Consider the following 15240-nt stretch of genomic DNA (forward strand, 5'->3'; position numbering starts at 1 on the left):
GATGGTCAGAATTATTCTTCATAGAACCAGAAAGGCTGATCCCTTCCTGCTTTGTGAATAGACCACTCTTCTCTATCTGATAGCTTTTGTGCAAGGCTATTACTCTGTCTGGAAAGCTTCCCCCCCCACCCCAATTCTTATTTAGTCTTCAGATCTCAAATCAAATGTCATTGTTTCAAAGAAACCCTCCCTGACCTACTCCTTCCAAAGCTCTTCTCCTCTAGATTTCACTGAAACCCCCTAATCTCTTCATGGGTCCAAGCACATTTTTTTCTTTCATTAGCACATATCACAATTTGTAAGTATGTAGTTTTAAGATTTGGTTAGTGCCTTTCTCTCCCTTAAACTTCAGCTTCACAAGGGAAGTTTTCTTTTTAGCATACTGTTTTGGCCTCAATATGTATCACAGTATTTGGCAGTATATATATATATATATATATACATATATATATATATATATATATATATATACAGAATGATTCAATTATTTTCCAATATGAAAACCACATGTTTAGGCAAGGAAGAGTGCATTTTATTGATTGTCCCATCATTTTAAATAGTTTTTCAAATTACTAGCCATGAGTTATGAGAGATCTGTTGAAAACAGTTTTTATTGTATGGCCCTCCAAGTAAAAAGATATCTTAGCAGCACAGTCATTCTGAAAGAAATTAGATTGCTTGATTTGTTGACACAGATGCCATTTCACAGAACTTTCTCCCCACTCATACTTCTTAGTTTCCAAGCTTTTTAAAAAATAAAATACAAAAAGACTTTTACTAATGGTTATGCTGAGCCTTTCTCTAAAAATATCTTTTATTAAATACAGGAGGAGATTGGATTCATGCTGTATTATTTCTTTTGGTACTAATGGTGCATTTTCCAACTTCAGAAATTGTTTTTAAGACCGCAAAAGTATCAGATTAAACGAATGTGGTGACTACCTCAGGACAGTAGTATTTTATTATATTTTCCTTCCAAGAATGTAACTGTTATAAATTACTACAGTTATTTATTCTTCACTTTACAATTTATTAACTGAGGGGGTCATATTTCATTCTTCTTCCATTTGAGTAACTTTTGCATGCGTTTTTATGTAGCAGTGACAAATAGTTTTTCATTTGAGGGCTCTAGACTTTGGTCCTGTTTTAATTAGGAGACTTTCGAGATTTGGATGAAGGCAGCATATTGTCCTTTCAGATATCCAGGCAAAATTTGCAAGATCTGTCTAACCGTAAGAGTTACAAACCCCCTTCAGGTAATAAGTCTAGTATACTTTAATAGCACTGCTTTCAGAATTTACAGCCTTTACTTTAGAGTACTCAGTGTTGATGTTACTGCTAATCTCAAATGGTTTTGTTTTACCCAGAAACAAATGGATATCAATGCTGCTATTCAAGCCTTGATTGAATCACATACTGCCCTACAGTTGGAGGTAATATATCTGGCTTTATTTACATTGGCAGTCTCAGTATACAAATTAAACAGAAAGTTTTTTCAGAGTCCAAAATGTGGCTTTATCTCAAAGATTGTACTTAAAACAGATTGAACATAATGAAACTATTTTTAAGGACAAAGTAAGCATTTTTTAATAAACAAATATATGCATAGAATGTTTTTTAAGGAAAACATTTAAAACAAAAATGTAATATATTTAAGGAATTTTTTAAATAAGGAATTAGATACTGTAGAAGAAAATAGTTAAATGAAGCCCAGCCATTTCTTAAAATGGGATCTATCATTGTTACTCATTTTTCTTATTCAAACTCTATTCAATGTATGATTTTCTTTAAAACATTATACTACAGTAGCCATAATAATTGTTAAGTTTCGTGTTAGCTTGAAAACTAGGCCTTTAGAGTGAATTTAATCTCTTATTTAGGATCAAGATTAATAAAACATACACATAAGCCTATATTTAAATATAAACTGTTTTTTACACCCCACTCCCAACTCATTGTGTACAACAAGAATACATTTTTCTTCTGCCTTGGTCCTTGTTGATTGTGAGGATTACATACTGGTAATGGCTACTCTATGCTTTTTTGCTAATATGATCCCTATGATGACTTGGCAGAGCTACCAGAATACCGAAGTAACTTTAATTGACTACAGTGCAGAGATATTCAAAACCCTGAACTACCTTAGCAATTTACTGCACAGTATCAAGAATCCTCTTGGCACACGAGATAACCCAGCACGAATCTGTAAAGATTTGCTTAACTGTGAACACAAAGTATCAGACGGTAAGTTCTTGGTTTTTTTCAAACTCTGATGTCCAATTTCATCATTTCAGTGTGTTTGAGATTTACAGTGTATTCATTTCAAATCGTAATCATTTTGATAAAACCCTTGTAAAAGGCATTTTAGTGTTTTCAAAAAACAAATACTCTTAGAGGGAGACATAACTCTGAAGTCAGAGTATCCTTTTCTGAGGGTTCACATTAACAATGTCTTCTGCAAGCCTTATTGATCCCCAGTTTTTCCTATTCCACCTGAACTCTATCACTTGCTTACACTTTGTGCCCGGAACATATCACATTCATGTTAAAAATTAAAATAGAAAGGACTGACCTTTGGGTTAACAGGAGTACCTGTCAGGTCCACCAGAGGTGGCAACATGAAAAAACATGATAGAGTCCCTACCACCATACCTCCTAACATTATGGTTTTTACACAAAATGGAAATTAAATGCATCATTTAATTCTTGGAATTTTTTGTCCCTACAGGGATACCCCAAATCCATTAACCAGAGGTGCAAAAATGAATTTAGAGTAGAAGCATCAAGGAAAAGTTTTAAAGCAAGTAGAACAGTTATATTATCTAATGATAAGTAGGGGAACCCTGTCTGCTGCAATACATCATTTAACTTTAATTTCTATTGGGTCTGTGGTCAGTGGTACAATCAATATTAGTAGTTACCATTTTTTACTAAAAATTCTATTTCCAACACAGTGACACATATGCTGATTTGAAAAAAAAAAAACATGTTATGTCCTTCTGTAGGGTGAATAGTAGTCCATATTTTATTTAACTTAAATACATATATGCCACATAACACACACACACACACACACACACACACACACACACACACACACCCATTTTTGTCCAAAAATACATACTTCCAATAGAAGTACAATGAAAATATTCATTTTATTTATATTGATAAAATGCTTAACTTCTATAGATATTTCTTGCCCTAGATTACCACAAAAACTAAACTGATATTTATAGTTACAACTGCCTATAGTAATTCTAAGTTTGATTCTTTCCCATATTTGAAGGCATAGAACTGCAATTCTATAGAATTGAAAGGAAAAAAAGACATTTTAAGGCATACAAATGACTAAAATCTAATTCGAGGTCTGCCTTCCTTGTAGGAAAAATAGCTAAGTGGTATGGATTGCAAGGTAGCAGAAAGGTTTTAATGCCCAAAAGTATTTTCATCCCTAGGAGACAGTAAATGCTATAGGGAAACACAAAACGGCAGGGAAGGGATCGGATATGATAGAAAGTGGAGTGGGGTTAGTTTTAAATATAGTGGTTAGATAAGGCATGTCTGAGAACATGGCAGTTGGGAAATATCAGAAGGCGGTAAGGGTACAAGCTACAGGAAATCTAGGGAAAGAGCTTTCCAGGCAGAAAGAACACCTGCAAAGGCCCTGGCAGTGAGTGTCCTCAGTGTGTTCTAGGATTAGCAAGAAGGCCAGTGTGACGAGAAGAGAATACGTAAGAAGAAAGTAGTAGAAAATGAAGTCAGAAAGATATAAAAAAAAAAACAGACTATATAGGATCTCATAGACTACTCTCAAGACTCCAGCTTTTATTCTGAATAAGGTGGGAAGCCATTAAAAGTATTTCAGCAAAGAAATGATATGATTTGACTTAGATTTTTAAAATATTACTCTGGCTAATGTATTGCAAATATAATGAAGACAAGTGTAAAAGAAGCCACTGAAAAGGCCATTGAAAAAATCCGGGTAAGAGATGATGATGGGTTGAACTAGAGTTGGTAGCAGAGGAAGTGATAAGAAATGATCGAGTCTTTGGTTATGCTTTAAAGTAGAGCCAGCAGTTTTTGATAATTGGATGTGGGTTAAGAAAGAAATAGAAGGATAGAGGATGACTCTAACAACGTTTTTGACTAACAGATGGAAGTGTGGGGTTGCTGTAATAGAGATGGAGAAGCAAGTTTTAGAGAAAAGATCAGGAGTTCAGTTTTAGATACATTTCATTTGAGATGTCTGTCAAGGATCAGTAAGAATGTCCAGGAGGTAGGTGGCTGTTAAAAAGAGGGGTCCTGGCTAGGGGTAAAAATTATGAATTCACTTGCATATAAATAGCATCCAATGCCCTATGACTGCTTAAGACTCCTTAAAGAGTAGGTGGAGAAAGAAAAGCGAAGAGGTCTAAACACTATGCCTCAGGGCTCTTCAATGTTTAGAAATCAGTGAAATGAGAAGGAACCAGCAAAGAAAACTAAGAAGAAGCTATACCTGATAGGAAGAAAACTAGATGCATGTGGAGTGAAGAAAATGTTTGCCTGAGGAGGAAGGGATCAACTGGATCCCTGTCGGGTAAACTTAAGACTGAGAGAGGCTACTGGATTTAGCAGTATGAGGTTCTGTGATGACCTTCACAGGAGCAGTTTAGAGGAATGGTAGTGGTTAAAACTTTATCCAATTTTAAGAGAAAACTGTAGAGCCAGAGAGTATCCATTTCCAATAATGAAGCAGGTAATTCAAATTGCCTGGCTAAATTTTTTAAAATGTTTTTTTAAGTTAAAAGCATCAAATAGCTAACAAAATAGTGAGAACATTTCAAGCCAACATTTTGAAGACTGCAGAGAGATGAACAGAACACATTTAGAGCTGCTTTTGTCCTGAGTGTGTTCACAAACTAAGTACTGCTTTTGGTGGCTTCATGGGGCTAGGAGTCAAAAGTTGGAATCTGTGGTCCACCAAGCGTGGGGATTTAGGCTTTCAAAGGGCTCCGTTCTAAGAGGAGACATAAACTGGAAGAAAAGAGACATTCATACAGATTGTAACCTAGCTTCACATCATGAAGATAGCTCAGAATCTTAAGCTTTGAACTTGGACTAAGATGGTTCCAGATTGCTCGTACCCCCTACCCCATTCTGACAGAAACTAAAGTCTTCTATAAAATATATCCTCCTAGGGCTCAAATTATTTCCACAAATCATTTCTCAAATAGAGTGCCCAGCACATAATCAATGGTAATAAGGAGTACTGGTTGGTAAAACACCACGAATGAGAACTGGCAGAAATAGCAAACAGAATTATACTCAAAAGAAAAATAAGAGAGGAAGAATTTGAAACTGAAGGTATAATAGACAAGGTAAGCCTTATATGGGAACACAGTTTATTCACAAGAGTAACAAGGAAGACAGAATATATGTGCGCACATACAGATAGGTAAATAGTTGTAGCAGTGGGAGCTTATAGAAGTTCCTTTCAGATTGCTTTGGTTGTCTTAGTGAAATTGAAAGCTTATCAGTCAAGAATAAGGATGAAGGAATAGGTATAATAAAGTTGAGGGAAGAAGAAAAGGTTTCAGCTAGTTGGCTAGGTGAGTGACAGAGGGAAACATAGTGTCGTTATCTGGCAGCCTTACAAACATTTGAATTTTAAAGTGAGTCCAGTCAGCATGGCTGTATTTTTCTTTTCTTTTCTTTTAAGATTTTACTTATTCATTTGAGACACAGAGCTACAGAGAGAGAGAGAGAGAGCATGAGCAGGGGGAGAGGCAGAGGGAGAGAGAGAAGCAGACTCCCCGCGGAGCAGGGAGCCCAATGTGGGGCTCAATCCCAGGACCCTGGGATCATGACTTGAGCCGAAGGCAGACACTTAACCATCTGAGCCATCCAGGTGCCCCTGCATGGTTGTATTTTTCTTTAGCCATATTTAGCTGCGTGAGTTCAAGCACAGATTAGGCACAAAACTGGATTTCTATAAGACTGGGACTTTATAAGACAAGTACGTTGAAGTGAGGCAGGGCAGGGATGTTAAGGAAGTCTCCAAGGAAGTAATTATAGTAAAGGACTAGGGGTTTACTTGGGTAGGAAGAGAATTGAACATATGATTCACATATGATGAGAGATGAAAAAAGTGGTAGTATCAATGGATATTAGGTCCTGAAGGAATGGAAGAATTTATTAGAATCAGGACACCAAAGTGAATGAGCTTAAAAGAGAAGAGGTGAAATTATGGCAGAATTCTAGTTGTAGGTAATAACAAAGGCTAGAATATGGCCTGGGAAGTTAATGGTTAAAGTGAATGGGGTAGTAGGGGGAGCAGTGGAAGGATAGAGAGCACTGGCAGAAGAGTTCAAGGAACTGAGAGGCCAGGGTGTTGGAAGTGCTACCCATGTGAATTTAAAATCATCACGGCTTGGGTCATAAATATATTTTCTGAAAGTGATAGCCATCCAATGCTAAAATCTTCCAAGAAAGTGGATGACTGCAATGGGAAGGGGTAATGGATGACATAATGTAATGATAGTAATTTTACCATGGAGTTGTTTTAGGGAAAAAATAGCGAGAATGGAGGTGGCAATGAAGAGCAAGAAAGACACCTTCCCTACTCCAGGCACAATGCTAATAGAGGCTGTGGCAGAACTTGAAAGGGCTGAAAGGGAAGCACTGTCCTCATGGGAGAGCCAGTTTTGGGTTAGAACATTTAGGCCTACAAAAGATATATTATGGTATAGTGCTTCGTTAATAGCTCAGCATATCCGGAAAAAAATTACGAAGTCCCTACCAGGTCCCCATTATACAACATAATGCTTGAATTCAAAGAATTCTACCGTATATAACAACAAGAGTTTGCTTGATGGAAAACTTTTTATAAGGAATTTATTAGCTCACAAAATAGAAGGAAACTGTTTCTCGGAAGAGAAGAGATAGTAGTGAAGATAATGTTTTTACCCCATTAGGTAAGATTGGAAGCCTGCATTAGACCCTGGTAAAAAGTCCAGCACTCATTTCTATAAATTTGACAAAATGTCCAAAATTCTAAGGGAAGGGGACAAAAAGGGACCAGAGGGTAGGATTTCTTTTGCCCCTTTCTTCCATATTGCAATAGAGCAGTGGTTCTTCAAATGTCCCTGGACCAGAACGAGATTCTCTTGAAATGCAGATTCTCAAGCCCTGACTTAATGAATCAGCAACTCGGGATGAGGCCCAGCTATCTGAGTTTTAACAGGTGGTTCTAATGCCACCAAATTTGAAAATGCTGCAGTAGAGGACAGTCCCTACTCTTGGATCCACCAGTTCAGCAAGTATTCACTTTGAAGGATTAGAATAGTAAAGGAAAGAAGAGTTGAGGATGTTTTGGAAGTCTAAAATAACAGACCAGAGAGGAAGCCCAGCATGAGGTAGAGGAATCTTTGCAATAGGGTAAGGATGGAACGGACAAGGATTTCTACCTACGGTAGAAATGACATTTGCCAAATACTGTTTGACTGTCTTGCCTTTTTAATGCAAAAAAAGCAGGGCTATCTCATTCAAACATTCTTAGTCTTTGCTGTTAGAATAAGGCGCTACTTCAATATTCTGAGCCTGTTACTCTGGAATTAAGATACTAGATCAGTACTTTTTCAGCCTGAGTATTTCCTATAGGCTGACTTTAAGACTCCATTTGATTCTGCTGGGCATTCAGTGAAGACAAAAGTTGGCAGGCTTACACTGGCTGTAGGGATTTCAGTTTTTCTCACAAATCTGATGAAGAAAGCACAAAAATGATAATCATTTAATTGTATATTTTCTTTCTGTGAAAACAAAGGATGTTTTATTATTTTTATTCTGATTATTATAAAGATAATATTTTAGCTCAGGGAGATAGAAGTTGTTTCTGTTTTATATATATATATATATATATTCATTTTTAAACTCTGTAATGACAGAACAGATGTATATAAGTACACCACATCAACTGCAACTTTTCTATTAACTATGTAATTTTAGACAGTTCCCTTTAAGCTGATGAGCTCATCTGTGGAAAGAAGCAGTAAATTCAGCCATTCTATCAGTTTTTGTCAAAATTATAAAATGCCCTTAAATTGATAGGTATATGAAAAACCCAGTATTTTGGGTATCAGTTTTACATAACGCTCACCGCTTTCATTCATTGACTAAATGTAAATATCTTCATAATCTTCTAAGTTTTTTTACAATTAAGACTATAAAAATATATTTTTAAAGTGTGATAATTTGCAATGATGGTTCAAATATGTTTTAGTATGGAGTTTAAGTATTTTTACATTTTACAATGAATTAATAGGAAAATACTGGATTGATCCAAATCTCGGATGCCCTTCAGATGCCATTGAGGTTTTCTGTAATTTCAGTGCTGGTGGTCAGACATGTGTATCTCCTATTTCTGTAACAAAGGTATGTATTGAATTGTAGAATATATGCAGGTACTTGCCCAGTATCAGTGAACATGATTTTTTAAATTCTGTCACTTTAAATAATTATGATTTTTATGAATGGAAGCAAGATCATTTTCTACCATATATAAGAAAGAATTTTTTGTTTTTAAAAAACAATTCTAGTAGAATCTTGATATTTTGATTGTATATTTTATGATTGGCATGTCATGGCTTATTCTACTGATTATGCTTTTTAATTTCCTTTTAGAAATGTTGGGGGGCACACACCTGGGTGCCTCAGTCAGTTGAGCAGCTGACTCTTGGTTTTGGCTCAGGTTGTGATCCCAGCAGGGAGTCTGCTTGGGATTCTTTCTCTCCCTCTTCCTCTGCCCCTCCCTGGCCTCCCTCTCCCCTCCCCCTGCCATGCATGCTCTCTCTCTCAAAAAAAAAAAAAAAAAGTGATACATATGTTCTTTTGCATATACATACATTAGAAAATCCCCGAACAGCTGCAATGTTTGTAATTAGTAAGTAATCAGTTACCTAAAGGTTTTCTGAAAATGACATCATTAAAAGGAATTTTGCCACAAAGCTTGCTATTTTTGAGGATTTGGCACAAAGAACCTCCCTTAAACATCCATTGAATATTTTTTAAAACTTCTTCCAAGTATAATAAAATGAATGAAAGTTATTTTGGTATGATACTGGGATTATAACAAGCATTTATAAAACCTAGAGCTTAGTTCTACCTATAACATATTGAAGAAATCAAAACTGCATTTCTTTCTTTTTCTGGTTAAACCAGTTTGGTATTATTACCAAGGACTTATTTCTCATTGACAAATAACTGATACACCTGCCCTTTGTATGTTTGGTCCATCATAAAGAGGCAGCAGCTAAAATGTGCAGTCTGTTAGTCTCTGTAGCTGCTTATTGTTTCACTGCCCTTTTCTAAAATATCCCTCTTCATTAAGGGTGTTTCACCAGTTCATCGTGGTAGGCATTCACCATTATTACTCTCAAAGCAGAGGCAGGAAAGATTCTTCCATTCCTAGGGAATCCATGTTCCTCTGATGAAGATCAGCATGATAGTCCTAATTCCAGATTATCTGCATGATCATCCTCATTCCCCTGGATTTGGCCCAGGATTTTTATTTGGTTTATCACAGAAGACAGATGGGGATCGGGAAGTGTGTACAAAGGAGATAGGAACAGTGAAGTTGCTGCACTCTAATTCCTTCCTTGCTGAATCAACTCTCCTATCTCTCCTATCCATAAACTCAACCTGAGAAAGACTGGGCAGGTAGTGGAAAGAATGGTAGACTTGGAACCAGGGACCTGAGTTCTAGTCTCTGTCCCTCTACTAACCTGGCAAATGATACTCTGAGCCACAAAAGAGCCTACTCTGTGCCAGGCACTGTGCTAGGTAAGTGACATTTGGCACCTTAAATCCTTACAACAATCCTGCCATGTCAGTGTCATACTCCACTTTACCAACAAAGACACTAAGGCTCAGAAAGATTAAATAGTTTACAAGTTTGTGATTCTCAGCTATAAAATAAAGGAGCCTGATCTACTTAAACTCTAATGTTCCTTATGATGATCCTTCCATGGTTTCATCCTCATTGACCTTCTTTTTTTTGCCTTTCTTCCCTTTTCCTTTAACTTTTTTGGTGGTTGTCTTTTTTTTTTTTTTTTCCTTCTCTGATACCTCATAACTGATATTTTTCTAATTTTAGGTTTGGAAATTAATATAAATTCCTTGTAGAAACCACTTTTGTTCACTTATGTTATGACAATATGCCTGCTTGAATAATAATAAAATAATAATAATGTCAAAAGCTATAGAAAAATCTACTTCCTTGTCCAAGCCTGGGAAACCTGCAACAGACCTCCTTGCTCCAATTTTGCCCTGTATTGCTGACTTTATTATTAATACTTGTTCATGCATTCATTCATTTCAATAAGCATTTATTGATGACTCCACTCTATGACTGGAACTGCATTAGGGGCTGGCAACACAAAGAATAAGATTCTATCCTTGTCTTTAAAGGCTCTCATAGTTAAAACGACTCAACAAGGTATTACTGCAACTTGTAACTTATCTTTGGAAACTCAAAAAAAGATCTTCAAAGGAAAGTATATAAATTATATATAATTTATATAACATTTTTTTGTCATGTCTAGTAGCCTAAAGGTATGCTGAAGCCAGCTCATACAGACTCAGGAGACCCTATTGTTAACACCCCTTTCCAACTCCCATGTTCAGTGATACTACCATGATTGCCGGAAGTCAGTCAGAGTAGGAGTGTTTATACCACGGAAATTGGAAAATGCTGTAAATCAGGGATTACCACCCCCACTCCACCCTTGCAAGAGCCAGTGGTTAAGCATTTATCAGCACACTGTTGACTGGCACTTAAATGCCAAGGAAAGGGGCTTTCTCAAGGCTGCATTTCAAGGACTTTCCTCAGATTTCCCCCAAATTAGAAGTTTCTCAATTGCCACCTTATAACCTGTATATTATTTCTATGACATTAGTTGGAGTTTGGAGTTGGAAAAGTCCAGATGAACTTCCTTCACTTACTGAGCTCAGAAGCCACCCATATTATCACCATTCACTGTCTAAACATGCCAGTGTGGACAAGTGCTCAGTCAAATGGCTCAGGATTGCCTATTGGCTTCAAGGGATGGAATGGCCAGATTTTTGAAGAAAACACTCTTCTTGAACCTAAAGTACTTTCAGATGACTGCAAGGTAAGGGATGGCACTTTTAGAATTGTTCAGTATAACTAACATAAAATTGATAAGGCCATAAAATCAAAACAACGGGGATAAGACTTTAATTGCAAACTGAAGATCCAGAAGGGTAGTAAGTTTTAATGTGCCTGATTTGTAATAACATTACATTTTTCAGAATCAATCATTTGCTTATATCATATCTTGTCAACTTTTGTCACACCCACTGGTTATCCATGGATTTTTATATGCAAAACAGACATTAATACATAAATTTAATTTTTATTGCTCATATGAAATATTTATATTACCCCTGCATGGATAGAAAGAGCATATAAATAAATAGATTGATTTCTTATATTTTCACTACTGTAATTCTACATCTCATTATGTCTGGAATACAGGTTATAGAGGCAAGTCCATTGTATTTCATTTTGTCAGTCCCTATACTTGATACCAAATATGGGCAGAATTGCAGATTCACTGGCCCTAAAAATCAATATTTGAATAATAGCTCATTTTTCTTACTAAAATTAAATAACAAATGTCATGAAAAATCTATAATTTTAAAATACTGTGGTATAAAGCAGGTGTCGGCAAACTACAGTCCACAGATCAAATCCAGCCCACCACTTGTTTTTGTAAATAAATGTTATTGGAACATAGCCACACTCATTCGTTTACTTATTATCTATGGCTGTTGTCACACTATGATGACAGAGTTAAATAAATGTGACAGACTGTGGCTCACAAAATCCAAAACATATACTATCTAGCCCTTTACAGAAGAATTTCCCAACCCTGTTATAAAGAGCATCCATTTTACATACATATCATTAATGACTTTAAGTAGTTTGGTTTCCTGTTCGTGTGTACCATGAAGCCCGTGATTTAACATCTCTTATCATTTCCAGGGGACTCTACTTTTTCACATTTTATTTTCAGACAAATAGTGCTTGAGTATTTGAAAAATGAGAGGCAAACTGTTAGAAATATATGGTTCATTCTCTATAAGCAAAGAGATCAATATTATCAACAAACTCATTTAACTTTAATCATTTTTTCTGGAAACTTTCAGTGACTCACTACTGTCTCTGAGACACAATCTAAACTTACCAGCTCTTTATTTAGCACCTAAAACAGTCAGGTCCCACCTACCTTTCTAGTTTGGGCTTTCATTGGCTGTTAACCCTAAAGTATGGCCAAACTGATCTGTTAATAATAATAATAAAATCAACAATAATTCCTACTATTAGTCATTGAGGCCTTATTATATAGCAGTTACCCTGTATTACATACATTATTTTATTTAATTATAACAGCTTTGTAAAGAAGTTTCATTTTATAGGTAAGAAAGTGAAGGCACAGAGAGGTTAAATAACTTGCTCAAGGTCATGTAGCTAATTAGTGGAGAGTAAGAAATAAACCCTAGGTGTGTATAACTCCAAAGCCCATGACACACTATACTGCTAGGTACTTTAACTGTAATCTCATTTAATCCTCACAACTGTGTGAGGTAAGTTTTTATTTTTCAAATTTTATATATAAAGAGAATGGTGGTACCTGGATTTCTATCAAAATCTGCACTTCATCCCCATTCTAGGCTTATTTTTGCAACCATCTTCTACTTTTCCAGCAGTTTTTTGTTTGTATGTTTGTTTCTACTCATGTCATTATCTTTCTCTGAAATGCCTTCTCTACCTCTCTAACTAAGTGGAAATACTAGGCATACTTGAAGGCCCATTTTAAATTCTGAATTCTGAGCTCATTGAAGCTTTCCCTGAGTACTTCAGTTGGAAATGAGGGATTTAGCACTCACTGTCTACATTATTTATACTGCGCTCACTATGTGTTGTCTTGTGTTAATGTCTATGTGTTTGTGTTTCCCCTCTCCAACTAGATTTATAAGCTGCTAGTATCCAAAAGCCAGAACTAGTGCGCCTGGGTGGCTCAGTTGGTTGAGCGACTGCCTTCGGCTCAGGTCATGATCCTGCAGTCCCAGGATCGAGTCCCGCATCCGGGCTCCCTGCTCAGTAGGGAGTCTGCTCCTCCCTCTGACCCTCCCTCCTCTCATGTGCTCTCTCTCGCTCTCTCTTTCATTCTCTCTCTCAAATAAATAAATAAAATCTTTAAAAAAAAAGCCAGAACTAATTAATTCATCTTCATATTTCCCAAACACTGTTAGAAAATAGAGGACTACATCTTACTCAACTGTGCCAATTGTACTTAGTATTCAATAAATATTGCTTGAAAGACTTAATGAGTTAATCTAATGGTGTCTTATACACACATACCAAGCTGATGACTAGTAAATGGAACTTATAGCTTAAATAATCGCTAAGGATCCTTCAAATTTTAAAATTTATATCATGATAATTCTGTAAACGAGTAAGTGAATAAACTTAAAAAGCATCACAAAACTAGTCAATTGTATTTCTCTATTTTGTCTTGTTGAATCTTAATCATAAGAGAGTTTATGATGTTTTTGTTCCATAGTAGAATTTGTCAGAAACAAAAGAGCATACAGTAATAAGAAAAACAGAAAGGCCTAGAAAGAAGAGAGGAAACAAACTATATAAACAGTAACCACAGACTGGAAAAAAAGAAACCTAAAAGGTGATTCAACATATTTGTAATTTACTTCTGACTGAAGCAGTTCTGGTTATTTCCTGCCTAAAGTTCAGAGAGGGTGAGATAGCTCATTGCCTTTCATCCAAGAATGCCCATCCTAAAGAATCAGCCCCAGATGAAGGAACACACAACAGATGGGTGTTCCTCAGATTAGGAAGAGTACAGCCTTTTAATTTATATCTGGTCCAATGATCCACAGACAAGAGAAGCAGAAGCCTAGCCTTAGTCCCTGAGACTGAAAAATCAGAACACTTGGTGCCACTTAGAGAAAGGAATGAACCCATGTTTTCAATTAGCCCTAGTGATTGTTACCATTGAGCACTGACTTTGTTCTGGGCACTTTCTATTCGTTATCTCTAATCCTTAAGTAAATCTTCATTGTCTGACAGTGAAGGGCATCGTCTGCTGAGAATGACTGCTAATGACACAATTACATACCAAAGCATTTTGTTCTTGTTTTACAGATTCAAGATGGCAGGTGGCATAAGGCAAAATTCCTTTTTCACACCCAGGACCCTAATCAGCTTCCAGTAATTGAAGTACAAAAACTTCCTCATCTCAAAACCCCAAAGAAGTACTATATGGAAAGCAGTTCTGTATGCTTTCTTTAAGGTTTCTGAATTAGTTCAGAATTTGTGCTGTTGGCCAGGTAATTGCTGCAGAGGGAAAAATTCAGACAGAAAGATGCTATCATTGTGCAATGCATGGAATAAAGCATTGGCTAAATCTTAAAGAATCTCAGGAAGAAAAGATTTCCTCCTAAGAAGGAGAAAAGGCATTTTTAAAGGACTATAATTGATAAAGTATTTAATTCTTTAAAAAATTATATTGATCTGAGCTTTCTTAGAGAATTCCCGAGAACTGAAAATTTATAAACATGGAATTCTTCAGGGTAGCCTCTATTTTTTGACTGAGAGCAAAGTACCCATTAGACAGCTGGAGATGCAGAGCACTGTGGAGCAATACTGGCTAATGCTTCCAAATGTGCAATGCTTCTGTCTAAAAATTACAAGCCACAGTCTGACATGTCTTATTTTCCCAAACACTAAGCTGTATTCAGGCCCCCAGCGGGCATATACATCTTAGCCGGTGGTGCACTACCTCTTCCGTGTTGCTTTTTTGTGTTGCTCGGTGCTCTTTCTAGATCAAGGTGCTTGTGGCTTTCAGAGACTATTTTATTTCTTTTTTCGTCTTTGTCATTCTTTAAGAGTGTATGTACTGGTTACATCAAGATATGTTTTGGTTGTTAGTACTTATTTTAATTTGTTTGGTTACGTACTTAATAGCAAGTAAAACATTATTTATGTGAAGTCATTGTTCTGTTTTAAAATTCTCTTCGTGGATATGGAATCAAAGCCAGCACACTGTCACCTGTGCTCATGCACAAGAGAATTGGGAGGTTTCTTTTGTTTTTATTTTTTAAATTGTTGTAAAAAATATTACAGGCCAGCTACTTCCAGTAGTAGGTTTGGGTTAG

General features: G+C 36.2%; 1 protein-coding gene across 1 annotated transcript in view; it reads left to right on the forward strand.

Moving 5' to 3' along the window:
* Positions 1-14374, forward strand: part of COL24A1 (collagen type XXIV alpha 1 chain) — a 381932-nt gene extending 367558 nt beyond the window's left edge. Inside the window, exons 56-60 of the mRNA XM_088022947.1 lie at positions 1368-1433; positions 2076-2244; positions 8303-8412; positions 10935-11150; positions 14228-14374. Coding sequence (XP_087879073.1) covers positions 1368-1433; positions 2076-2244; positions 8303-8412; positions 10935-11150; positions 14228-14374 — 708 coding nt within the window. The remainder of the gene's footprint in view (positions 1-1367; positions 1434-2075; positions 2245-8302; positions 8413-10934; positions 11151-14227) is intronic.
* The last annotated feature ends 866 nt before the right edge of the window (positions 14375-15240 follow it).

Source organism: Eumetopias jubatus, unplaced genomic scaffold (genome assembly GCF_037043125.1).
Source record: "Eumetopias jubatus isolate StellerSeaLion01/CBP00866 unplaced genomic scaffold, mEumJub1_p1.0 scaffold_4, whole genome shotgun sequence".
NCBI lineage: Eukaryota > Metazoa > Chordata > Mammalia > Carnivora > Otariidae > Eumetopias > Eumetopias jubatus.